This window comes from Hemiscyllium ocellatum, chromosome 21 (assembly GCF_020745735.1).
Source record: "Hemiscyllium ocellatum isolate sHemOce1 chromosome 21, sHemOce1.pat.X.cur, whole genome shotgun sequence".
Lineage (NCBI taxonomy): Eukaryota > Metazoa > Chordata > Chondrichthyes > Orectolobiformes > Hemiscylliidae > Hemiscyllium > Hemiscyllium ocellatum.
Window position 1 is genome coordinate 43,666,291 of NC_083421.1, and position 26,738 is coordinate 43,693,028.

A 26,738-nucleotide genomic window follows, 5' to 3' on the forward strand; every position below is an offset into this window, starting at 1 on the left:
AAAACACCCTTCTATTATCTGTATCCCCAAGGCAAAAATGATTTGGAGGGTGTGGTGTACTCAAAAGCAAACGTTATGACTAAATCACATTATAACAATTTCTCTGCAAACTCTAGAATAAATCAGTTCCTTTAAGGAACTTAAAATTCATCAAATTCCAAAGCAAGTCAGTGCTTCAAAAATGTGCCCATACCAAGATACTTGAACCAATGATACTATGAAAATCAAGACAAAGAACTTTATCAATCATTATTCAGAACAAGTCCAGTCACTGTAGGGTTTTCAGTCTTTTCAAAAGCTGATTTTTCAATAATGATATGTTGAGAAATAAAAATTTTGGACTCTTAAAAATACATGGTCAGAGAAGATACGTCCAAGATTTCATTTTGTGATTTAACATCTTTAAAATTGATCAAGGTCAGAAACATAATACTCCTAAAAGTGATTCGCTTTATCCCCAGATCCCAGCACAGTTAAATAAGCAGAAACAGATAAAACATTATACCTGACTTGGTAAAACAAGATTCTTATGTAAAACACTCTGCCAAGAGTTGCCATTACATGTGTCACTGATATTGATTGTCATCATCTCAAGAGTGAAGGCATTCACAAATATCAGGCACAGAGCAGAATGTCACCCACAGCACTGACTCTAGCACCAACAGAAGACACCAGCAGCCTAATTTCCACCCTTTCAACAAGTAAATTATGAAAAAAACAAAAAAAACTAATCACAATTGTTGCAGACAAAAGGTGATCAGTTAGCCACATCTACAAATGAGTGAGTATCTTAGGATAGATGTTCGGCACAACATCGTGGGCCGAAGGGCCTGTTCTGTGCTGTATTGTTCTATGTTCTATATATTACCTACTGCCAATCGCCTGCCTTTTCCTCACAACTCTGCACATTAAACAAATCACTCAATGCCCTCTCAAATGCTCTAACTGAAGCTGCCTCCACGACATCCCCAGGCAGTGCACTCCAGACCCTAACCACTTGTTAGGTGAAAATGTTTTATTTCTTCACATCACCCTTGCTTCTTTAGCACACCATGTTAAGTTATGCCCTTTTATTCTTGTTTCTTTTACAAGCAGCAACAGCTTCTTCCTATCTACTCTTTCAAATAAGGAGTGGACTGGATAAAGAAAAAAAATGATTGCTTTTCTCTTACTTTTTTCCTAAAAATAAACTTTCAAAAAAAAAACGGGTCTACATCAGGTAATGAAGAGAGCCACATTCCAAATAAGAAAAGCAATTAATACAAAGTAATTACATCATTTTAATCACTGAGCTTACCACACAAATTACCAAATAAAATCAAAGTGTTTTTACAAGCATGAATATTTAACAATTTTCATAAAATTAATGTTGGCAAGAATGTCATAAAACATGAAGGCAGCTACTGTGCACCACAACTTTGGCAATGCTCAGATAAAATGAAAAATAGGGGAGATCCAAGATGGCGGTGACTCAGCAAGTCTGAGTTTACAGTGCTCTTCCCAAAACCTGGGTAAAGTGAGTTACTCACCCCCACCACACTTACCAAACCACCCAAAAAAATTTTCTAACCTTAATTAGCTGCTTACTATTATATTTAAGCAGTTTAATATTAAGTGGATAATGAGTAAACCAAAGGGATCCCGCAGCTCTCAGAAAACAAAGACCCCTCCCCCACCCTCCTCTCCTCCTCCGGCTGCAGCTGATGTAAAAACAGGCCTTGAAGAGATGATTGCCAGGCTGGAAACGACACTCGTCAATTTCATCGCAGAATCCAGACAGAGATGGAACTCATTCGAAGAAAAGTTACAAAAGCACAGCCAGGCTATTGAGGAACTGCAGGGCCGAGTGAAGGGGGCGGAGCTAAAGGCCACGACCTCCGAAGCTGCAGCTCAAACAGCTGCAGAACAGGTGCGAGCTCTGGAGCAGAGAGTCCGGGCCTTTGAAATCTACATGGATGACCTGGATAATAGAAATCGGAGAAAGAATATCCGTCTTCTGGGCCTCCCTGAACAAGAAGAGAAGGGACAGTTAGCAGTATTTCTGGAGCGATGGCTGCCCCAGCTTTTAAACCTGGGGGCTGAAACTGATCGGGTAAGGGTGGAGTGGGCCTACCGGGTCGCAGTACGCGGATCTGGCCCAAACCAGCGCCCACGCCCGGTCCTGTTCCGGCTGCAGAGTTAAAGGGAGAGGCAGATACTCCTGGATGCCTCCAGAAATCTTGGAAAGGATCCTAAAGCCATGATCCATGAAGGATCCAAGATTATGTTATTTCAGGACTTCTCCCCGGCTTTGGCACGAAGGAGGAAGGCGTTTGATGAGGTGAAGAAATGTCTAAGGAACTTAAATATTCAATACACCTTACGCTACCCAGCGACGTTATGCTTTAACCACGAAGGATCAGAGTATAATTTTAGATCACCAGAAGAGGCTAAGGAACTTTTAGACTCGTTTAAATAAATCGTAAGAGACAATTTATGTTGGCTTGCCTCTTCCACACTCCGTGGGGAGAAGTGGATACTTTACTCTACTTTACTTTTGCTTCTGGGAGCAGGGTTGTTTTCCCTTGCTATTTTATGTTATTATACTTAATTGTAATTTGTTGGAGTTGTAATTTTATAGTTATGTGTGTTTGTACGTGGCATTGATGCTATCAGATATACTCAGGTATGGGTGGGGAGGGGTGGGGGTGGGGCGCTCACTGTTAACTCTAGCTCGGTATTATATCTAAATCCTATTAAGGAGCGCCCGGGTCAAGGGTGGGACACTGTTTGGGAGAGGATATGGTGGACCTTTAGAAAGGAAGTAAGGCCCCCTGAGAACAAGGGGGAGGATCTCCATTCAAACATGTTTTTTTTTTGTTCTTATTGTTTGGAAATAGTTTCCTTTTTATTATACTGTTGAGTGTATTAGAGAACATTTTCTCTTGTTTGAAGGATGTAAGTGACTCAACTATACACTCTGGATAATTGTGGATTAGATTAGTAGTTAACTGAGTTTCATTGTTTTTCTTTCTTCTTTAGTATCATTCCTTTGAATTTTGATGATTATATATTTAAGATCTATTTTTATATTAATGTTTGTGCTTGAAAGTTCTGTTTATTTTTGTAAATCTGTCAAAATATTAAATTTCTAATAAAAATATCTTTTAAAAAGAAAATGAAAAATAAATTTTACCCACCGGTGGTCAGAAAGTACCAACTGAATTTAATGCTCAACAAATCAAGGTTTTATATGAGGTAAAAGGTAAATACAAAGACAAAGACAATAAGAGAATAAAGGGAGAAGCTGGCCAGAAGGGAACTGGAAGGAAAACTTGGCACAGAAGCAGATGGAGCAAAGGCAGGAGTTTCTTGGGGTCATTCGGCAGGCACAGCAGAAATTCAACCCAAGGAAGAAGAAATATTAAAAGGAAGGACGAAGCAACTGCTGCTGACAAGGGAAGTCGAGACAACATAAACACAAAAGAAAAAAGACACAATGTGGGAGCCTTTAAAAACCAGAGGTCAACTGAAAAAGCAAAAAGCAGGGAGAAGATGAAATATGACAGTAAGCTCGCAAGTAATATAAAAGACTGCATGAGTTTATTTAAACATCTAAAAAGGCAAGAAAAAAAGAGTAGACAATAGACTGCAGGAAAATGAGAGAAATAGTAATTGGGAACAAAGGTGTGACAGAGGAACTGAACAGGTACTTTGCATTGGTTTTCACAGTGGTTGATATCAGTGGTATAACAGATCTTCAAGAGAGAGTCAGGGACAGAACTAAGTATTAGTGGTCATCACCAAGGAAAAGGTGCGAGGAAAGCTGAAAGGCCAGAAGGTGGATAAATCACACGGACCAAAAGGACTGCAACCCAGGGTTCTGAAAAGAAACAACTGAGAAGATTGTGGAGGCATTGATGGTGATCTTTCAGGAATCACTGGAGTCAAGGAGGATCCCAGGAGATGGAAAATGGCTAATGTAACACCCTGTTTAAGAAAGGAGGGAGGAAGAAGACAGGAAACTACAGACTGTATACTGAACCTAGGTCATTGCTAAGATTTTAGCTTCCATTATTAAGGATGAGATTGCAAAATACTTGGAAATGCATGATAAAATAGAAGTGAGTCAGCACTTCTTTGTCAAAGGGAGATCATGCCTGACAAATGCAATGGAATTCTTTGAGGTGGTAACGAGCATGTTAAACAAAAGGAGGGGCTGTGGATGTGATTTATTTGGCATTTCCAGAAGACCTCTGACAAGGTGCCAGAAGGCTGCTAAAAAGATAAGAGTTAAAAAGATAACACTTAAAAAGATAATTGTTAGGGATAAGGTTCCAGCATGGATAGAGGATAGGCAGACTGGCAGAAGGTAGACAGTGGGGATTTATACAGGCTTGGAGAGAGTATGAAAAGGGACATTGAAAATAAAACATATGTGAAGTTATACACTTTGCTAAGAAGCAGCGAGACATAGGTTTCGGAAATCTAAAGCATGTCAGAGTCCTCTTTCAGGATTCTCTTAAGGTTAACATGCAGGTTCAGTTGGCAGTTAGGAAGGTAAATGCAATGTAAGCATTCATTTTGGGTGGGGTTGGGGAGTGAGGGCGCGGGGGTTTCCTTACGTGAAACTTACAGAATATTGAGAGGACTGGATAGAGTGGACATGGAGATGTTTCCACTCGTAGGAGAGACCAGGACTCAATGTCACAGCTTCAAAGTAAACAGACGACTTTTTAGAACTGAGATGAAGAGGAATTGCTTAAGCTAGAGGGTGGTGAATCCAAGGAAGTCATTGCCACAGAAGACTGCATTGTCAAGGCCAAGTCATTGAGTGTATTTAAGACAGAGGTAGATAGGTTATGGGCAGAAGACAGGAAAATGAGATTGTGAAGCATATCAGCCACAATTGAATGGTGGAACAGATCACAGGCTAAATGGCTCAATTCTGTCCCTATATCTTATGCTTTTAGATGACTAATATAAACATCTTCAACAATAATCATCTAAAATCTGGAAAAGACACACTGAAATCTAAAACAAGATGCACTTGAAAACACTAAATATAGGATGTCATATGGAGTACGATTGGCGCCAAGTGAAGAGGTCTACCATATTTAAACACAGTAGTTCAATCGTGTGCATATCAGTCTTAACAATGATTGTTTGTTTGTTTATTTACAATATGCTGACATTAAAAAAAATAAGAAGTTACGGCATATTATACATTCTAGCTTATTTCTCATGGTAAATAAAGTTCTCTATGTAAATGAAGTACATATACTGAGATTTGTGATCAGAAAAAGCAGTTCTAATTTCTTGGCTGCAGTTGTTAAAAGTCTAACACAAATCTAAAATAAGATACAGCAATGCATGTACAAAAGGAAACAGGACAGTCTAAGCAATTTTCCTCCTCCCAAGAGACAAAGACGATGGTGTAATTTAACCAGTGTAGAAGAGTATGTAACCAAATATAATGAGCTACTGCCACCCACAATTTATCAGTAGTTACTGATGGAAGTTTCTCAATATTGGTCAAACACTGCATCACAAGGTGAATATACACCTAGGTCTTCAACTGATATCATTTCACTTAATATTTACTTCATTAGACTCTTGTGAATGATATCATCATCATTAACTCGCAGACATATTAGATAAATTAAATCTCTTTGCTATTTTAAATCTCTTATGTTGCTGTTACTTTTCTAACTGCATTATAACAGGTACTACACAGTCTAATATTGTATCTGTTGCACATTATTTATTGGACTATGAAACTCTGTAAACAGCAAATAAGTCCTGCCATCAAAGTGATATTAATTTAAAGCATTCAAACATAGGATAATTCAATTGTTATTCACTCAATCAAGCATAAAATACAGTTTCATGCTTCTTTAAAAAAAATACTAACTTTATTACATTTTCATAGTTTGTTTAAACTTTATGCACATAGGGTCTACAAAGAGTTTAGCTCATCCTTTCCAGTAGTCTTCAGTGCAAGGTTTTTTAAAAATGAGACAAAAAAATTTGGAAGAACAGCAGATGCTGGAAATCAAAAACAAAGTCAAAATGCTGGAAAATCTCAGCAAGTCTGGCAGCATCTGTGGAGAGAAATCAGAGCTAACATTTCAGGTCCCGGGACCTTTCTTCAGAACACATTACAACATTAGATTTCATTTCACTGTTTCTCTTTTTAATCCTTCTTTGTATTCACTTTATAACATTCAATATACAGTCTCTGTTTTGCATGTGATAAAGTAATTTTTCAGTTTGTTTTCATATATATATATATGTCATCAGACTCTAATTTGGCATTGATAGGCTCAAAAATTCACACAATGATATGAAAGCTTCATTACTGAAGTTGTATTATAAATAATCTGAAGTTAATTACAAGGAAGACATACATACAATATATTCTAGAACCTTACACAATTGCATCTTGACTTTTCATTTCTTCCATTAACATTTCACAACATAACAGACCATTCAGATTTCACAAAATGACCATGTCATCTAAGCAAGCGATGCAGTAACATCATTCCAGCTGAAACAGCAGCTATACAATATAATATGGATATAATACGGTTCAGAGACCAACTTGATCCCTGCTGAAATTGTTCCAGTGTGTGAAAATGAGACAAACTGCAAGATAGTTGTAAAGCGAATGTGTATCCAGCCCCAGAGAATCATTTTCTTCAAGTATCAGACATCTCAATTCTGAAGTTCATATGTGACATAAAAAGTTGTAAGAATGCACGAATGCCATCAAGTTTCAAACTTCAAACCACTTGTCACAGAGAGCACCTTAAAGTACTTTCTCCAACATATTAATTTTCAAATAAGATGCAACTGAGTAAACCAAAAGTGAGCACTGTACCTGAACCACTGGATTCAGGATGCATTACTTCAGCATACACTTCAAATATCTTCTCTGGATTTTCCCTGTATCAATAAAAATCATTCTCAGCGTTAGTCATACAGAAAGGAAAACTGAACTGTTACAGTAAATCTCAGGAAACAATAGCAATACAAAAGGTACTCTTAAAATTCAGGAGCTTTCAGTATCACGTTACACCATTCTGCTTTCTTACATGATAATCAAGATCCCATTTTTTAATAAAGAGTGAAATGTAATAATCCATCAAATCTGTTGGGATTTATTTGGGAGTAATAGTTTCCATTCCAATATAGCAGCTTACAAACTTTTCCTGAAAGCCAAGAGAAAAGTTATCACTATCTATAGAATGCTTTCAGTTTTGCATTGGTAAGCAAGCAGCCAAATTGTTTTAAGGCATAATCAAGTGTCACAAAGCTAGTTTTTTTTAAACTAAAAGCTGTTCCTTGGCTCAAGGAAACTCTGTCATTTTGTTTTCAGAGGGGCAGTAAACTGGGTTGGGCTCCGATCAGTCTGGTTTGGTACAGAGATGAAAAGGATTTCGAGAGGCCTTTTGTTAACATGTAAACAGATAAGATTTCAGGCCAAAGTGGTCATGGTTTAGAAGTGATCTGTATGAAGAAAGGAGAGTGGTCAGCTCTCTAGCTGAGCAGTTTTAGTTCAGCGTTGAACTAGGAAGTTCAACAGGGAGCTGTGTGGAAACTCATTCTCTTTTCTGCCCTTCACCTTCAACCTGTAAGCACGTGTTCCATTTATACTGGGGTTTAAAGGGAGTTTGCGTATTGTGTATATTCAGAACAGAGCATAATTAAGTCTAGTTGGATAGATTCAGTTCTCTAGGGGTTCTTTATTCCGTTCTTTGTGCTTCATTGTGTAATTTAGTGAATAAATGTTTACGTGTTCTAAAATCTAGTAGTCAACCTAGCTATCTTACTCCGGTTAGTTTTCACTGTACACTTACCGAAACAAATTGCAATGTTATGGTCTGGGGCTGCCTGCTTAAGAATGTTTTGAGTGGTCTGGCCTAGTCCATAACACAAGCATAACAAAATTCAGCTTCTGAGAACATATCTCTTCCCTAAATTTCTCATAGTTATTAAAGAAAAGGACCCATCTATTCAAAATTCAAGTAAGGAATTACATTAATGCCCTTATCTGATTTCTTTTCACACTGTTCATTGCAATACTCCAATGCAAGATGGAGCGTCATAAAGGTACAAGCATCGAGAAAAATAAATGAACAAGCAGAATATTTGAAGAGATATTTACAACAATTTAGGTCATATTAGTGTCAAAATATATACACCATTGCTGATAATCTATTGCAATATAAACAGCCAAAAACATTACAATTTTGCTTAGTACCTTTCACATAGAACTCTTCAGATGAACTTTACAAAGGGGAAGTATTTGATAATGTCTATCTGAAGATGCACAGTACTGTTCATGTTCTTTATAGTAGCACCATCTTGTGCAATTGGACTAAATTAATCATTATATTTCTACAAACCATTCAGAACATAAATTTGGGATCTTTATTATGCATTAAAAACCTTGATTTTCAGGATAGACTTAATGACATTGATTAAAGAAAATTTGATATAATGCCAAGCAACACAACTATTAACATCTTCTACAGTAAGGGGAAATTTCAATAGGACCATGACAGAAAGAGGGGACAGACATGACTTAATGAGTGTATTAACGTGACAGTATGGGGTATTGGCAGCAGTGAAATATTACCTCAATTACCATTTGGACATTAGGCTGATAAGAATGCTTTCCTCTGTCTTTGTAATCTTCCTCATCTCCTGAAAGTTTGACTTATGGCTGATGCTGACATTTGTTACCTCACAATGAGTCAGAGTGTGGTGCTAGAAAAGCACAGCCAGACAAACAGCATCCAAGGAGCAGGAGAGTCGACATTTCGGACATTAGTCCTTCAGAATTTCGACTCTGATCTCCAGCATCTGCAGTCCTCACTTTCTCCTTACCTCACCATGGAGTCTTCATCATAAGAATTTGGCAAGTTCTTCCAAAAGTAGAGATGGCAAGGCAAGCAGACATGATTCTGCCTTCTATGACATCCACACGTAGACAGTGATCAGATGTGGTAAGCCACAGCTACTTTTACACTCCTCTAACACAAATATATTATAAGCAATTTGCATTGCCTTTAACCATTAGATTCAGAAGAATCCCAAATTTGGTTTTTGCTTGGAAAAAAATGTAAACAAGTATTAATTATCACAGTCAGTAAATGTGTACATTTGCCTTGAATGCACCAATTCTGGTTGAATACATCTCAGAGCCAATTTTGCCGCTAGTTCAGTAATAGATGCACAAACAGCTGGTCAGATTTGGAATGTTCTAATTTCAATTACAGGACTGTGATAATTTAGTTGATGGCTCATGACAATTTAACCACAACATTTCAGAAATACAAAACTAAGTGGAAGATGGCTCTTGCCCTGATCATTATCAAAATGACCCCCCAGAAGGATCACTTGGGCAACATACCACAAAGATGCTAACTTTCACAGAAATATGCTAAAAACATGAATTACAAATATTATGCAAAAAATTAGGAAAACTCAAAAGATGCTTCTATAGCACTTCCCAAACCCACAAGGGCATCAAGTATAAAGAACTACCATCAGCTCCTAGCTCTTTGCTAAATTACAAAATGTTCCTTGCTCAGCATCTTGAAGCTACATATTAAGTGATACGGTGGGAGCACCTTCACCGTGCAAACTGTGATGCTTCAAGACATGAAATCAAGGGCCAGCGATGGGCAAAGGATGAAGTACTAATAGCCTAACATGAAATGAACTCTTGCACAGGACTATGACCTTAAAGAGATCTTTTCTTTTAAATTGTGTGTTAGTTTATTCCTCAGGTGTATTTGGTTTATAAACGCATTACACTTGACTGAATGTCACTCTTAAAACAAAGTATTTTTAATCTATAATTACAGTTTATCATTTTTAGCTATTCCACCAGTAAATCTCATTGTACCATGCCTATTTTATAACATTAATAAGAACAATATCTATTCTATTTGCTGCTTTTTGAGGGTAAAGCTAACTGTTCTTTACTTTGAGAAACTTTGCTAAAGATATTTGCAAGAATGGCCATTGCTGATTTCAACAAGATTACACAGCAAGGCCCAATTAACACAGATAATTACCCTGTAGTGAAAAAAAAGCTGAGTCACAGCTAATATTTTTAAATACCACTCTAAGTACACAATGTCAAATAAAAACAGAATTGCTGGAGAAACGCAGCAGGTCTGGCAGCATCTGTGAAGAGTGAAACTGAATTAATGTTTCAAGACCAGTAACTCTTCTTCAATTTATCTCATTTTTTGTTTCATAATTTCAGCATCCACAGTTTTGGCTTTATAGAATTCTGTACATTGTGCCACTTTAGACAAATCAGTGAAGCTTATCTGATGCATTAAATCTAAAGATATACGAAGAATTACATTATAAAAGTATCACCCTAGTCTTGAAAGTTAGATGAAAGGGTGGGAACAGGCTTGTGTGAAAATAAATATTAGAGACAGAGTTGAATGGCTTGCTGGCACTTGGCAAATTCTATTTTGTACACCTCCTTGCGCTAACATGCATCAATTTTTGTAATTGGTGTCTCCTTGCAGGTCTTTTGAAATTTACTTCTGAATTTTCAGATCTATAACAAATGTCATGTGAATAATAAATGCATACACATTCACAAAAAAAATTACTTTGCAGACATAACAAATGATTGGTTGCAGTTTAATGAAGCTTTGCTATTTCCAAAGAATTAAAGGCAGCATTTTGCATAAAGATTAACATTTAATTGTCGCTTAAATTACAGATAATTAGCTGCTAGCCTAAATTATTGTTTTAAAGTTGCACCCTGTGGCTCCTCCTTTGAACCATTAATTATAAATAGAATTCACACATGACAAGGCATTACAAAAAATTCATCAAGAATAGCATGGTTAAACTACAGGTTTGATTTCACAAAACTGATATTTATTCAAATTCTGTGCCACACAACACATCAACAACAGTTTTCCAAACAAATCCATAGTACCATTACTTATTCTTTCCTGTTGCTAATAGCAAGAGTTAATGTCAGGTGTAGGAACTCACAAGGATTACTTCCACTGGAACATCAGAGAAGCACGCACACATTTCCTCATTAGTGGTGGAAAACTACATACATTAAAAGATTTTTCCAATTTCACTTGTTAATCAGAATGAACATTTAGGTTATTTCTTTTCAATGTGTATTTTCTATTTTCCATAACCACTATCTTCCACACTCTTAGTTTACAAAGGCATCATTTCAGATATTATTTTATAGGCTCCACTGGCTGGAGTGGAAAGGAACATGAATCTTGCTGTGGGAAGTCAATCAAGGACAGTACTGATGTATTTGTTTAGGATAGTAGCCAAAGTTCAACTATTTTCAGTTTTTTCATCACTGTCCATCCCTCCATCAAAAGTTTAGAACTGGAATTGTTTACTGAAGAATGTACAGGTTTCAGTTTTATTTACAACTCCTCTGATGATGGAACAGTCCATACTCACATGCAATAAGACCTGTATTACATTAAAGGCCATGACTGATAAGTGACAGAAACTACCACAAAATTGAAGGCAATAGCCAATTTCGTTAAAACAGGGACACAATCATTAAATTCCCCCTACTATTAATATCCCATTAATAGACTAGTCTCATAAATGCTATGGCTGCAACGACAGCTCAGACACTGAAGATAATGGTGAATACCTCACTTCCTGACTTTCCAAAGCCTGGCCACCATCAACAAGATACAAGTCATGAGCTCAGACTGCAAACTCTTAAACATCCAGTACTTCCCAAGCACGCAACATCTACTTCCTAGAAGAACATAGGCAACAGGCTTAAGGGAACGACCAAATTCCCCTCCAATTTATACACTGTCACAACTTCATAATACGTTGTTATTCCTTTAATCAGTGCTGGTTCAAATTCTATGATTTCCAACTAATACTCCACGCAAGCTACACTTACAAATAGCCATAAAGCAACACAGAAGATACATCCCAGAAGTTCTCCCTTTTAAATACCACATAGGTGCAGTTGGATCAAAAACATTTTTTTAAAATTTAAACTTGATTGTTCACGTGTACTCAAGCACAGTGAAATGTCACCACACGGCACCATTTTAGATACAAGCTTAGACATAAATAGTAACATCCAGAAATAAATTTAAAAGTAAAGCATTACAGCTGTTCCTAGTATAAGTAGGAAAATAAAGAAATAAGTTAACATTACAATTCTTCCTAGTATGAAGTAGAAAATTAATGAATAAAGGGAAAATTCAACAATCTTTCTTAACTGCACCAACAGCAAAGGCTTAGCCTCCTCCAATTTGGCCCACTCTCTGAGAAACTTTGAGCTTCCTGCTCTCAATGCCACAGATCCCAGGGGACTGACACTTCGGGCATGCTCTAGCCACACTGGACTCAGGCCCACAGCCACTTCCATGCACGGATCTCGTGCCAACATTAAAAGTACTGTGCATTCCATCAATAAGCCACCTAGTAAGTTAGAGGAGAATTTGATCCTTACTTAAGCACTGGTGAGTCTATCTTCATTATACAGAGTGCAGTTACTCAATAAGGCAGCCTACCATCACCTTCTCAAAGCAATCAGGATATGTAATATTAGACCCATCATCAATGTCCGAATGCATTTCATGGATCAAATGCTTTATCTCCATCAGTTTTTCCTTCCACCCATAATCCCATAACTTTCAAGTGAGGTGCCAGAAGACTGGAAGGTGGCTAACATGGTACCATTATTTAAGAAAGGTGGGAAGGATAAGCCAGAACTGTAGACCAGTGGGTCTGAAGTCAGTGGTGGGCAAGTTTTAGATTAGATTAGATTACTTACAGTGTGGAAACAGGCCCTTCAGCCCAACAAGTCCACACCGACCCGCCAAAGCGCAACCCACCCGTACCCCTACATATACCCCTTACCTAACACTACGGGCAATTTAGCATGGCCAGTTCACCTGACCCACACATCTTTGGACTGTGGGAGGAAACCGGAGCACCCGGAGGAAACCCACGCAGACACGGGGAGAACATGCAAACTCCACACAGTCAGTCGCCTGAGGCGGGAATTGAACCCATGTCCCTGGCGCTGTGAGGCAGCAATGCTAACTACTGTGCCACCGTGCCGCCCCCCCGAATAAGAGTTGTTGGAGGAAATCCTCAGAGACAGGATTACATGTATTTGGAAAGGCAAGGACTGACTAGGGATAGTCAACATGGCTTTGTGCGTAGGAAATCATGTCTTACAAACTTGATCGAGTTTTTTGAAACAATAACTAAGAGGATTGATGAGGGCAGAACAGTGGACATGATCTATATGTACTTCAGTAAAGGTATTCGACAAGGTTCACCGTGGGAGACTGGTTAGCAAGGTTAGATCTCACGGAACACAGGGAGAACTAGCCATTTGGATACAGAACTGGCTCAAAAGGTAGAAGAAAGAGGGTGGAGGGTTGTTTTTCAGACTGGAGGCCTGTGACCAGTGGAGTGCCACAAGGATCAGTGCTGGGTCCACTACTTTTCGTCATTTATATAAAATGATTTGGAAGTGAACATAGGAGGTCTAGTTAGTAAATTTGCAGATGACAAAATCGGAGGTGTAGTGGACAGCAAAGAAGGTAACCTCAGATTACAACAGGATCTTGATCAGATGGGCCAATGGGCTGAAGAGTCGCTGATGGAGTTTAATCTAGATAAATGCGAGGTTCGGCATTTTGGGAAAGCAAATCTTAGCAGGACTTATACACTTAATGGTAAGGTCCTAGGTGTTGCTGAACAAAGAGACCTTGGAGTGCAGACTCACAGCTCCTTGAAAGCAGAGTCACAGGTAGATAGCATAGTGAAGGAGGCATTTGGTATGCTTTCCTTTATTGGTCAGTGCACCAGGTTTTGGAGTTCAGAGGTCATGTCGCAGCTGTTCCGAAGATTACTTAGTGTGGAAACAGGCCCTTCGGCCCAACAAGTCCACACCGACCTGCCGAAGCGCAACCCACCCTTTCCCCTACATTTACCCCTTTACCTAAAACTACGGGCAATTTAGCATGGCCAATTCACCTGACCTGCACATCTTTGTGACTGTGGGAGGAAACCCACACAGACACGGGGAGAATGTACAAACTCCATACAGTCAGTCGCCCAAGTCGGGAATTGAACCCGGGTCTCTGGCACTGTGAGGCAGCAGTGCTAACCACTGTGCCACCGTGCCACCCACTTTTGTTAGGCCAATTTTGGAATACTGTGTGCAATTCTGGTCTCCTTCCTACTGGAAGGATGTTGTGAAAATTGGAAGGGTTCAGAAAAGATTTTCAAGGACGTTGCCAGGTTTGGAGGATTTTAGCTCTAGGGAGAGGCTTGAATAGGCTGGGCTGTTTTTCCCTGGAACACCAAAGGCTGAGAGATGACCTTATAGAGGTTTATAAAATCATGAGGGGCATGGATAGGATAAATAGACAAAATCGTTTCCTTGGGGTGGGGAGTCCAGAACTAAAGGGCATAGGTTTAGGGGGGAAAGATATAAAAGGGACCTGAGGGGTAACTTTTTCACACAGAGAATGGTGCGTGTATGGAATGAGCTGCCAGAGGAAGTGATGGAGGCTGGTGCAATTGCAATATCTGGAAGGCATCTGGATGGGTATATGAATAAAAAGGTTTAGAGGGATATGGGCCAAGTGCTGGCAAATGGGACTTGATTAGGTTGGGATATGTCAGCATGAATGAGTTGGACCGAAGAGTCTGTTTTAGTGCTACACATCTCTATGATTCTATAACAAAGCTTCATGTTACCCAATCATAGCTCCTTACATGACTCTTTTTTTTCTTTAAAAATGTAGTGACGCTCTGAACTAAGGCTTTAGATTTATTAGGATTTTACAAATTAAAAGAACAAAAAAAGGTGAAAATATTTTTCTTTATTCCAGATTATTCTTACCATTAAAACAGGAATCTAATTTTGAAGCTCAGATACATTTTGAAAGTATCTCAGTTCTCTCATTACATTTTTGAAAGCAAGTACAGGACATCAAAAAAACTGCAATTCTTTTTCCACGGCTGTCAGACCATTATTTGAAAGCCTAACAAGACATAAACTGTTTGTGTGGGTATTCATAATGGAAGGATCAATCTGACCCAGCCAATAATATTGTCCCTATCAATAAAGTGAGTAAAAAAAAAATCAAAATTAAATTCCCAGCTGTAGTATGTGGAACAGTTTATCTGGTGCCACTATCCTCCTGGTCATATCACTCTGAGGAGTCAATTTTTCAAACATAGTAGTTTCACCACACATGATCAGGATCATGTCCAGCATCTGTGCTCTTTGCTGAGTAGAACTCAGAAACCTCTCCCATCCACCTTAAGTGGGAAGCAAGCCATGTTGACAGTTACTTGTACATAACGTACATGATGATGGTGGCTCGTGCGTATTAAATAAAATAAAAGGCCAAGACGGTGCTTGGGAGAAACTGACCAACATCCAACTAGGTTACAAACAGAAGCATGGTCATCAATAGTCTAGGTATTATCAGCTCATGTTTTTTTCTTCTTGTTTGCTCGCCCAGTAACAAAGATAGGCCCTGTATTGTAGTAATTCATGGTCTGCCTCTTAGCAACCAAAGGCACATTGTTATCCTCACTGTACTGAACAGGCTAGCGGCTTGGGTTGGATGTGTTGTCCTGTTAGAGAGCTGGGTGAACAGAGCAAGCAAGCTCCAGCAACGCCGCGGCCTAGCACTGCTCAACAGGCTGAAGAATAACATAGCGTCTCGAAATCCTCACAGCACAGAGAGAGAGAAAAATAAACTCACCTTATCCTGGATCCCATGGTTGCTCGCCGCGTAACCACTCTGGTGGTCGCTTTTAAAGAACCGGCACAGAAAAGCCGAGTATTTGCTCCTTCAGCGTTCACGCAAAACCATGAAACGACATGGTCACCAAGGCGGAGAGAGCACCCGCAGAACTACAGAGTATGCTGGGAGCTGTAGTCCAACCACCACCTCCCGCCCCCTTATTCCGATTAGCAGACGTCACGCTAATAACTACAATTCCCAAAGTGCACCGCGCCCGGGGTAAGGTCGCAAACATAGCCTCACGCAGCATCTGGACTTTGCCAACTTTTTCTCCCTCAGTATCAATGACCAAACAAGCCGGTTGTGATGTGACACTAAAGCAACTGACTCCCTTTTTATTGATCCACACAAGTTAGCAAACATTGCGCGGGACAAAAGTGATAGTCTGATATGTTGTCACGGCCATTGCCTGTTATTTTTAATTGCATAACAAAACTTGATGGATGTGGCTCAGTCTGAAGAAATCAGTGCTTGAATTGCATAACTACAAAGGACTGTGTGTGCTTAAGTGAGGTGTAATGTTTCAATGCCAGGACCTGTAATGGGTCTGGAGGGTTGGCATTGAGGTGAATTAACGGTCAGTTATGAGTCTTTATAATTCTGGATTCCTTCTTTCCTATTCTCCGCATTTTGCCAAGTGGCTTAAGTGAGAGCACAGCAGGAGGAGCTTCCAAAATAAAATTGGAAGACTCGATCAGTGAGTGTGAAGAGTTCCAACCATGACAAGGCAAGAGGCTGCAGTTCAAAACATTTCTTCCCTCAGTGAATGCAATCAGTTTGACAGGTGACCTCATCAGCTTCACGGAAGACACCACATGCTTATAACACTCCACTCACATGCAACAACCCTACACCTTGCTACTTCTTTCAATGGAAACCAAGGAGTATATTTTTAAGGTGAGAGAAGAAATCTTTAAAAGGGACCTTAGAGGCAATGTTTTCACACAGAATATGGTTCGTATGTGGAATGAACTGCCAGAGGTATGTGCAGGTACAGTTACAACATCTAAAAGACATTTGGATAGGTACATGAATAGGGAAGGTTTGGAGAGCTATTAGCCAAAGACAGGCAAGCGGAACTAATTTAGTTTGGGAAACTAGGTCGGCAAGGAAGAGTTGAATTGAATAATCTATTTCCATGGTGTTTGACTCTATGGCATGGAATTAGCTCATTGAGCTGCACCTTCTACATATGGTGAGAGCAAGAATAGAAGCCACATCACTGTAAATGCCTTTCTAAAAGGCAGCTGTGATGGACACGAAAATACATTTGGAAGGAAATAAGACCCCAAATGCAAGTTGTCCAAGCAAAGAATCACTTCTCTCAGATTACCTGAGCTCCCCTTGCCTCGAAGTGAGTAGTGAGTTCTCTTCTGCAATGAAAAACTGCTGAGGTATGAATACTGGTAACATATGTTATGAAGATGTGGGTATACTGTACCTTTAAAAAAAATTAAAAGCAAGCAGAACTACCTGACAGCACTAAGTGTCTGAACAAGATACAATGTAACCTTTTGGTCCAGCAACTAGTGTAGCTGGTTGCCTGGAGACAGAAAAAAAAGTTTAAATAGGTCAAACAGTTTAACTTATACCCCAAAAAAAACCAAACTCCGATCAAGTTTGAATTTAGTTTACTGAAAATATTAAAAGCCAATGGCACAATCCAATGAGTTAGAGAAAGGAGTTGTACATCGTAGTTAGTTAATTATTCTCTGTTCAAATTAAGAAATAAAGTTGTTAATTTTACTTTAAATACAGACCTTTGGGATAATTCTTGGCCTCTCGAATTTTCATGGACTAATGCATGGGATAAATCTTTTGTGTGTTGCTGGTTTAAATTTAGCAGCTGGGTTTACCCGTGTCATAACAGTTTGGGAGCTCATCATTGGGATTTGTTCTGGTTTAGACAGATTTGAATAGATTTGCAGGTATGAAAGATCCCAGCAGATTTAAACACTTGCAGGTTAGTGTCCTCGATCTTTAAATAAAACATAGGTGGGGCATCATCAGTGCTATTGGAGCCTCCTGTGAAGCGCTGCTTTGATGTTTCTTCCGGTATTTATAGTGGTTTGTTCTTGCCGCTTCCGGGTGTCAATTTCAGCTGTAGTAGTTTGTATGTGGGGTCCAGGTCGATGTGTCTGTTGATGGATGTCCTGTGAGGGATAGTTTACAAAATACCATGCAAGGACTGCACAAAACACTATATAGGACAAACAGGAAGACAGCTAACAATCCGCATCCATGAACATCAGCTAGCCACAAAACGACACGACCAGCTATCCCTAGTAGCCATACACTCAGACAACCAGGAACATGAATTTGACTGGGAAAACACTACCATCATAGGACAAGCCAGACAGAGAACAGCCAGGGAATTCCTAGAGGCATGGCATTCATCCACAAACTCCATTAACAGACACATAGACCTGGACCCCATATACAAACCACTACAGCTGAAACTGACACCCGGAAACGGCAAGAACATCCACCAACAGACACATCGACCTGGACCCCACATACAAACTACTACAGCTGAAACTGACACCCGGAAGCGGCAAGAACAAACTACTATAAATACCGGAAGAAACATCAAAGCAGCGCTTCACAGGAGGCTCCAATAGCACTGATGATGTTCCCTAGCCAGGGAACGAAACGTTTGCAGCAAAAACTTCCAGCTCGGCGAACAGAACCACAACAACGGACACCCGAGCTACAAATCTTCAACCAGACTTTAAATAGGTGGGGCAATTTGTTTAATTTAGGTAACTTGTGGTTGGTTAAATTAAAAGTGAGAGAAATGGCTCTTAAAATTGCTAAAGAGGTTCTAGGATTTGAACTTGATTCTCAAATTTGCCAAGAAAGTTTAGAAGGAAAGAAAAAGGCCATGCTTTTAGAATTAGCAAATAAGTTAGATTTGGGTTTAACCAAGGACAAAACTAAAGCTGAAATTGTAAGTGTGTCAGAGAAACAGACAAGTGCAATAGAGGTAGAAAAAACCTAAATTACACTTGAGGAAAATGGAGTTAGAAGATAATCAAAGGGAGAAAGAGAGAGAGAGAGAAGAAATAAGCAAGAGAGAGAACTTGAACTTAAGAAGTTGCGACTTAGCAAAGTCAAGTTAACAGGATGGAGATTAAAAGGGAAGGTAGTGATGTGTACAAATAAGTCAAAACTCTGCCGCATTTTGATGAGAAAGATGTTGAAGCCTTCTTTATTTCATTTGAAAAATTGGCGAGGCAGATGGAGGATTTATGGGTAATGCTAGTTCAGACTAAACTGGTAGGCAGAACAAGTGAGGTATTTGCCGCACTGTCAGATGAAGTGTCAAGATTATGAAGTTGTTAAACAGGCTATTTTAAGTGTGTATGAATTGGCATATAGACAGTGGTTCAGAAACACAAAGAAGGAACCATGTCTCACTTACATTGAGTTTGAAAAAATTAAACATAGTCATTTTGATAGATGGGTGCATGTTTTAAAAACAAATAAGACATTTGAGGCTCTAAGAGAGATTATTCTGCTGGAGGAGTTTAAAAACTCACTTCCAGAGATGGTAAGAATTCACATACATGAACAGAAAGTTCAGGAAGTGAGAAGGATTCCAGAATTAGCAGATGAATACATGTTTGTGCATAAGACCAGCTTCTGGCCAGAATTTAGTCCTGTGAGGGATCGAAGTTGGGAGAAGGTGAGATCCTACACTATGCAACCAAGAGTAGAGAACACTGGTAAGAATTTACCACAGGATAAAAAAGAAGCCCAAGGTGGTGGAAAGGAGGTGAAAGGCTTCAAGTGTTTCCACTGTGGCAAAGTGAAACATGTAAAGTCACAGTGCTGTTCGTTAAAGAAAGGCACTATGGGAAAAGATGTGGTAAGAGAAGCTAAGCCAGTAGCAATAGTGAAGGTAGAAAAGGAGACGAGCTGAGGAGCTGCAGAAGAGTGCACAGCCTAGGCAGGGGTTGGGTATGGAGTTAGCACCTGATTTCTACAAAGAATTCACCTCTGTGGGTAAAGTTTACTCAGAAAGAACAGGGGGAGAAGGGCAAGGAGTTATAATTTTGAGAGGTACAAGATCTAACCAGTCACTGATAGTAAGGGATGAGCAAATATGCACTATTTCTGATCTGTTACCTGAGAGTATGGTAACTTGTGGGATAGATAGACAGAAATTTAGCGTTCCCCTATGTGAGATCAGATTAAATTGCTAACTCAAGACTGGCAAAATTACAGTGGGAATGATTGACAGAGTGTCAGTTCCAGGAATTCAGTTTGTTTTTGCGAATGACTTGGCAGGATCCAAAGTAGGAGTAATACCCCTTCTTGTGGAGAAGCCCAATGAAAATCAAGAAACTGAGGAGTTAAAACAGAAATATCCTGGTATTTTCACAGACTTTGTAGTAACCAGATCCCACTATCATAACTCACAGCGTGAAGTGAAAAGTAAAGAGAAAGATGAAGGAGTTGAGATTCAGTTAGAAGACATCCTGTTTGAAGTAAAAGTGCAGGAAAAACCTGAACAGGCAGAGGGTCAGGCAGAAGTGGTTAGTCCTGAAAGGCAAAGAGACTTGCAACAGCAAGACAAGACAATAAAAGATATGTATGTGAATGCGTACTCTGAATAGGAGGCAGGGAATATTAAGGAGAGTTACATTCTGAAAGATAGAATCCTAAGGTGGTGATGGTGACCACGGCAGGTTGGTGCAGAGGAGAAATGGGCCGAAGTGCACCAGATTATGTTGCTGGTAGCATACGGACAGATGGTGTTATGGGTAGCACGTAAACTACCTGTAGGAGGTCACGTAGGGGTACGAAAGACTCAAGCTAAGGTACAAAAACGTTTTTATTGGCCTGGAATGCACAAGGATGCAGTTAACTTTTGTCGTACGTGTCATGCATGCCAAATGGTAGATAAGCCACAGGCAGTAAAAAGACCAGCATCTTTCTTGTCAATTCCTGCATTTGAAGAACCTTTCACATGAGTTATAATTGATTGTGTAGATCCCCTCCCAAGAACTAAGTTTAAGGTGATGCCCTTTGGAATGAAGAACACACCCACCACATTCCAAAGACTCATGAACAGAGTTGTGGCTGAGTTAACAAACTGTGAAGTATATTTGGACGATGTAGTGATCTTCAGTAAGTCCTAGAAAGATCTCATGGTACAGTTGGCAGAGCTCTTTGAATGACTATGAGAAGCATAACTGGTGAGAAACTTAAATAAAACAGAATTCACGAAAGCAGAGGTGACGTTATTGGGACAGAACATCAGTCATGGAAGGTTGACCCCCCACGGAATGCAAAGACAAAGGATATCAAGGAATTTCCATAACCAACCTTGAAGAAAGAGTTGCTTCGATTCTTAGGACTCGAAGCAACTCTTAGATTCTATCAGAAATTAGTTCCAAACATCAACAGAATAGTGGCGCAGTTAACTGATTTGCTGAAGATGAACAAAGATTTGGTGGATCGAACGATGCCAGGAGGCATTCAACCATTTGAAATCAATATTAACCACAAAACCAGTTTTAGCTACACCAAATTTTTCAAAACCTTTTAAAGTCGCAACGATGCTAGTGACATAGGAGTTGGAGCTGTAATCCTCTAGGAAGATGAGGATGGAATTGAACTGCTGGTTGGTTACTTTTTTTTAGATTAGATTATTTACAGTGTGGAAACAGGCCCTTCGCCCCAACAAATCCACACCGCTCCTCCGAAGAGCAACCCACCCAAACCCATTCCCCTACATTTACCATTTCACCTAAGACTATGGGCAATTTAGCATGACCAATTCACCTAACCTGCACATCTTTGTGACTGTGGGAGGAAACCGGAGCACCCACACGCAGACATGGGGAGAATGTGCAAACTCCACACATACGGTTGCCCGAGGCAGGAATTGAACCCGGGACTCTGGCACTGTGAGGCAGCATTGCTAACTGCTGTGCCATCGTGCCACCCAAGAAGATCAACATTCACCAGAGGAAATACTCCACTATCGAAAAAGAACTATCAAGTTTGGTACTGGCTTTACAACATTTTATCATGTATGTCACAAGCAATGTGTCAGAGATAGTTGTGTATACTGATCATGACCATTCTCTTACATTCTTAGAATAGACAATAGACAATAGGTGCAGGAGTAGGCCATTCTGCCCTTCGAGCCTGCATCACCATTCAATATGATCAAGGTTGATCATCATAAATCAGTATCCTGTTTCTGCCTTATCTCCATAACCCTTGATTCCATTATCCTTGAGAGCTCTATCCAATTCTTTCTTAAATGAATCCAGAGACTGGGCTCCACTGCCCTCTGGGGCAGAGCATTCCACACAGCCACCACTCTCTGGGTGAAGAAGTTTCTCCTCATCTCTGTCCTAAATGGTCTACCCCGTATTTTTAAGCTGTGTCCTCTGGTTCAGCACTCACCCATCAACAGAAACACGTTTCCTGCCTCCAGAGTGTTCAATCCTTAAATGATCTTATATGTCTCAATCAGATCCCCTCTCAGTCTTCTAAACTCAAGGGTATACAAGCCTAGTCGCTCCAGTCTTTCAGCATAAGGTAGTCCCACCATTCCAGGAATTGACCTTGTGAACCTACGCTGCACTCCCTCAATAGCCAGAATGTCTTTCCTCAAATTTGGAGACCAGAACTGCACACAGTACTCCAGGTGTGGTCTCACCAGGGCCCTGTACAGCTGCAGAAGAACCTCTTTGTTTCTATATTCAATCCCTCTTGTTATGAAGGCCAGCATGCTTACTTTCACTGACTGGTGTACAAGAACACCCAGATCTCTTTGTACTGCCCCTTTACCTAAATTGATTCCAATTAGGTAGTAACCTGCCTTCCTGTTCTTGCCACCAAAGTGGATAACCATATATTTATCCACATTAAACTGCATCTGCTATGCATCTGACCACTCACCTAACCTGTCCAGGTCACCCTGTAACCTCCTAACATCCTCCTCACATTTCACCCTGCCATCCAGCTCAGTATCATCAGCAAATTGGCTAATGTTATTATTAATACCATCTTCTATATCATTAACATATATTGTAAAAAGCTGCGGTCCCAGCACTGATCTCTGCGATACCCCACTGGTCACTGCCTGCAATTCCTAAATAGAGCCGTTTATCACTACTCTTTGTTTCCTGTCAGCCAGCCAACTTTCAATCCAAGTTAGTACTTTGCCCTCAATACCATGCGCCCTAATTTTGCTCACTAAAAGAACACTTTAAAGATAAGAATGTGAGACTATTTCATTGGAGTCTTATAGAATCATAGAGATGTACAGCACAGAAACAGACCCTTCAATCCAACTTGTCCATGCCAACCAGATATCCTGACCTAATCTAGTCCTATTTGCCAGCACTTGGCGACATCCCTCTAAACCCATGTCACATATTTTATGCAGTGAAGAAAGGGAACCATTTGGAAAGCTTGATAATGAAGTGTGGAAGAATAGACTGAAGATGAGTCATGAATGCTTAGAAGAGGATGTGAGGAGCTTGCTAAGGGACCAGTGGAGCTTAGGACTGTGGTGCAAAGGAAAGCTGGGCAAGATCGAGTGTGGGGATTGGCATTTGAAAGTGTGATAATGCACACTGGCCTCCTTTTGATACACTTCTATCCTTCTGAAAACTCCATTCTATCCACCAATACCAATTCTCTGTCTTGATAACAGTCTGAAATGAAATGTATCTTTGGTGCCATTTTTGACTCCAAGGTGATTTATGACATATCTCAATGAATACCTATCAAAGTCTTGCACCTCCCTAACCCTCCAAGATATCCTGTTCATCCATGAGCCCTTTAACATCCATGAGTTAATTGTTGCACCATCTTCAATTTCCAATGTATATATCTTTTGTTTCTTATACTTCTTTTTATTATGAACAATTTTTATGTGTATTCTATATGAATTCTGCGTCGATGTTGGGTTAATCTTAAACTTGTGACTTGAATTGTTACTTGAGTTAAACCAGGGTCGCAATGTAACATGACTTGATTGTGTAAATTAACATTATGAATAAAAGACAGGTGGAAGGGACAAATGTTTGAGCTGTGTTACCAGCTGTGATCAAAGATATATGTTGAAAGATAATTTGCAATTATATCTCAACATGGATGCCAATCATTAAGCTTGAAGAATGTTTATACAGGAAAACGTTACAAGTGGGGTGATGAAACCTCTTTTTTGATTCTATTTGTGCCTTTAAATATAAGGCTTGTAAAAATTGTAACAAAATCACTTGATAATCCACCACTAGCTACATTGGTTCTGTATAGTAATAGGGGAAGGTTACTGTTGGACTGTTTTAACTGGACATTCAAACCTGTCTGCAAAAGGGCTGGTATTGTGCTCATGACTTAGTGCTGGATGCAGTCTCGGGAGCCCAGAGGAACACAGTCTTAGAGTGCTGAACGAACCACTGGACAGTGAGCAGACGTTGCCAACCAAGACTGATCTTACACACTATTGGGTTAATATGTTTCAATATGAACTTCCAGAGGAAGTGGTGGATGTGGGCACAGTTTCAATGTCTAAAAGACACTTAGATAATAGGAAACGTTTAGAGGAATATGGGCCAGGAATGGATAGGTGGGACTAGTTTAGTGTGGGATTATGGCTGGCATGGACTGGTTGGACTGAAGGGTCTGTTTTTGTGCTGTATGAATATAACTGCTCACAACAATATTTGTGCTCATTTTGGCATAAGGGTATGTTTAGTGTTTCCAAATGCACTTTTTATTGGTTTTAGATTTCAGTAGACAAAGTGGTGTATCTTTTCCAGATTTTAGATGATCATTGTAGAACATGTTCATATTAGTCATTTAAGACCATAAGATATAGGAGCAGAATTAGGCCATTTGGCCCATTGAGACTGATCCACCATTCAATCATGACTGATTTTCTTTTTAACCTCATTCTCTGCCTTCTTCCTGAAACCCCTGATCCCCTTACTAATCAAGAACCAATTTATCTTTGTCTTAAATACACTCAATGGCTTGTCCTCCACAGCCTTCTACAGCAATGGGTTTCACAGATTCATCACCTTTTGTTTGAAGAAATTCCTCCTCATCTCAATTCTAAAGGGGCTGTCACTTCATTCTGAGGCTGTCCTCTCTGATCCTAGTGTCTCCTAGTGGAAACATCTTCTCCACGTCCACTCTAACCAGGCCTCACAGTATTCTGTAAGTTTCAGTCGGATCCCCTGTCATCCTTCTAAACTCCATTGAGTACAGACCCAGAGTTCTCAACCATTCCTCAGGTGATAAGCTCTTTATCCCTGACATCATTTCTTTAATCCTTGTTTGGACCCCGCAAGGCCAGCACATCTGTTCTTTGATGCAGTACCCAAAATTTCTCTCAATGTTTGAAATGTGGTCTGACCAGAGCTTTATACAGCCTCAGCAGCACATCTCTGCTCTTGTACTCTAGCGCTCTTCAAATGAATACTAACGTTGCATTTGCCTTTGTTACTGCCAACTGAACCTGCATGTTAACTTTAAGAGAATCCTGAACTTGGACTCCTAAGTTGCCTGTGCTTCAGTTTCCAAAGCTTTTCCTCATGTTCAACCACAATTTAACCAATATTAACCTCATGCTGATTGTGGATGTTAGAGTATAAATTATATGTCTAGTAGGTCATTTTACTAATCTAACTTTATGTAGTAAAGTTTATTTCATTTAATTAAAAGGCCTGGAAATTTGTTGCATTATTCTTTTAATGAGTACCTTAGAACTCAAACTTTGCCAAATGAAAATAAACAGTAACAGGTCACTAGCCGGATCCCAAAATAAATTTAGCAGTGTCATCCAGGATTGTAATAATGAGCTGTTTAAGTGCTGTTTTTATTTGTTGTGGGTGGCAAGGTCAGCATTCATAGTCTATTCCTAAATGTACTTCAATTGAGTTGTTTGCTCAGTCATTTCAGGGGACAGTTAAGAGACAACCACAATGCTATGAATCTGGAGTCACATGCAGGTCAGACCTATCAGAGTTTCTTCCGTAAAGGATATTTGAGAACCAGATGAATTTTTGTGGCGATCAAAAGTGGTTACATGGTAGCCTTTAGAATAGTTTTTAATTCCAGATTTTTATTTAGTTCAAATTTCACTAGCTGTCATGGAGGGACTCAAATCCATGTCTGCAGAACATTAGCCTGGGACTCTGAATTAGTAGTCCAGTGACACTATCAATATGCCTGCACTCCCCTCTTTGGTTTGCAACTACAGTTCCACAACCACTAACAAATGAAACAACAAAGTCAAACTACAACAGCAATACAGAATATTAGAACATTAGCACAATATTGGAATATTAGCAAGTCCTGTGGCTGCAGAGGATAAAATGAGTCACTTGAAGATATTTGGTGTAAAGGTTCAATGTAGACAAATGGAGAGAAAAAAGGAAGGAGTCATGAGCTGTCTATACCTGGGAGATTTACCTGAACTAAGATATCAACTGCCTTCTTTGGTAAGTATATCTTTTGATGCTTAATAAATTATTATGACAGCTCCACTCTAAGTGATTCCTTGTCCAAAACCTATTATCTGGTCTGTGGATTTCTTAAATCAGACCCTAAGGTCCGGAGTTTTGTTCTTGAAGCATTCCATCTCTCTTCTGTCCTCAAAACCTGTCTCTTTGGGCAAACATTTAGCCATCTATCCCAATATCACCTTTTGAGGATCAGTACCAGACTTTACTTTATAAAGGCGAGTGTAAACAAAATATTGGAGATGCTGGAAATCTGAAACAAACACAGAAACTCTCCAGCATTTTCTGTGTTTGTTTACTTTACAAAGCTTCTTTGAATTACCCTCAGATATTTTATTATGTTAAGTGAGATATACAATGACAAATTGTTGTTGTAGAAAAAATAAAATTGTTCACATTACATCTTGGTGACACC

At 39.5% G+C, this 26,738-nt stretch overlaps 1 protein-coding gene across 4 annotated transcripts in view; it reads right to left on the reverse strand.

Annotated features, from left to right (window-relative positions):
• Positions 1 to 15,903, reverse strand: part of dennd1a (DENN/MADD domain containing 1A) — a 509,155-nt gene extending 493,252 nt beyond the window's left edge. For all 4 annotated transcript variants that reach the window (XM_060841064.1, XM_060841063.1, XM_060841067.1 and 1 more), the window contains exons 1-2: positions 15,780 to 15,903; positions 6,863 to 6,927 (exon numbers count right to left, since the gene is read on the reverse strand). In XM_060841064.1, the coding sequence (XP_060697047.1) occupies positions 6,863 to 6,927; positions 15,780 to 15,796 (82 nt within the window). In that variant the 5' untranslated portion in view covers positions 15,797 to 15,903. The remainder of the gene's footprint in view (positions 1 to 6,862; positions 6,928 to 15,779) is intronic.
• Positions 15,904 to 26,738: the final 10,835 nt, after the last annotated feature.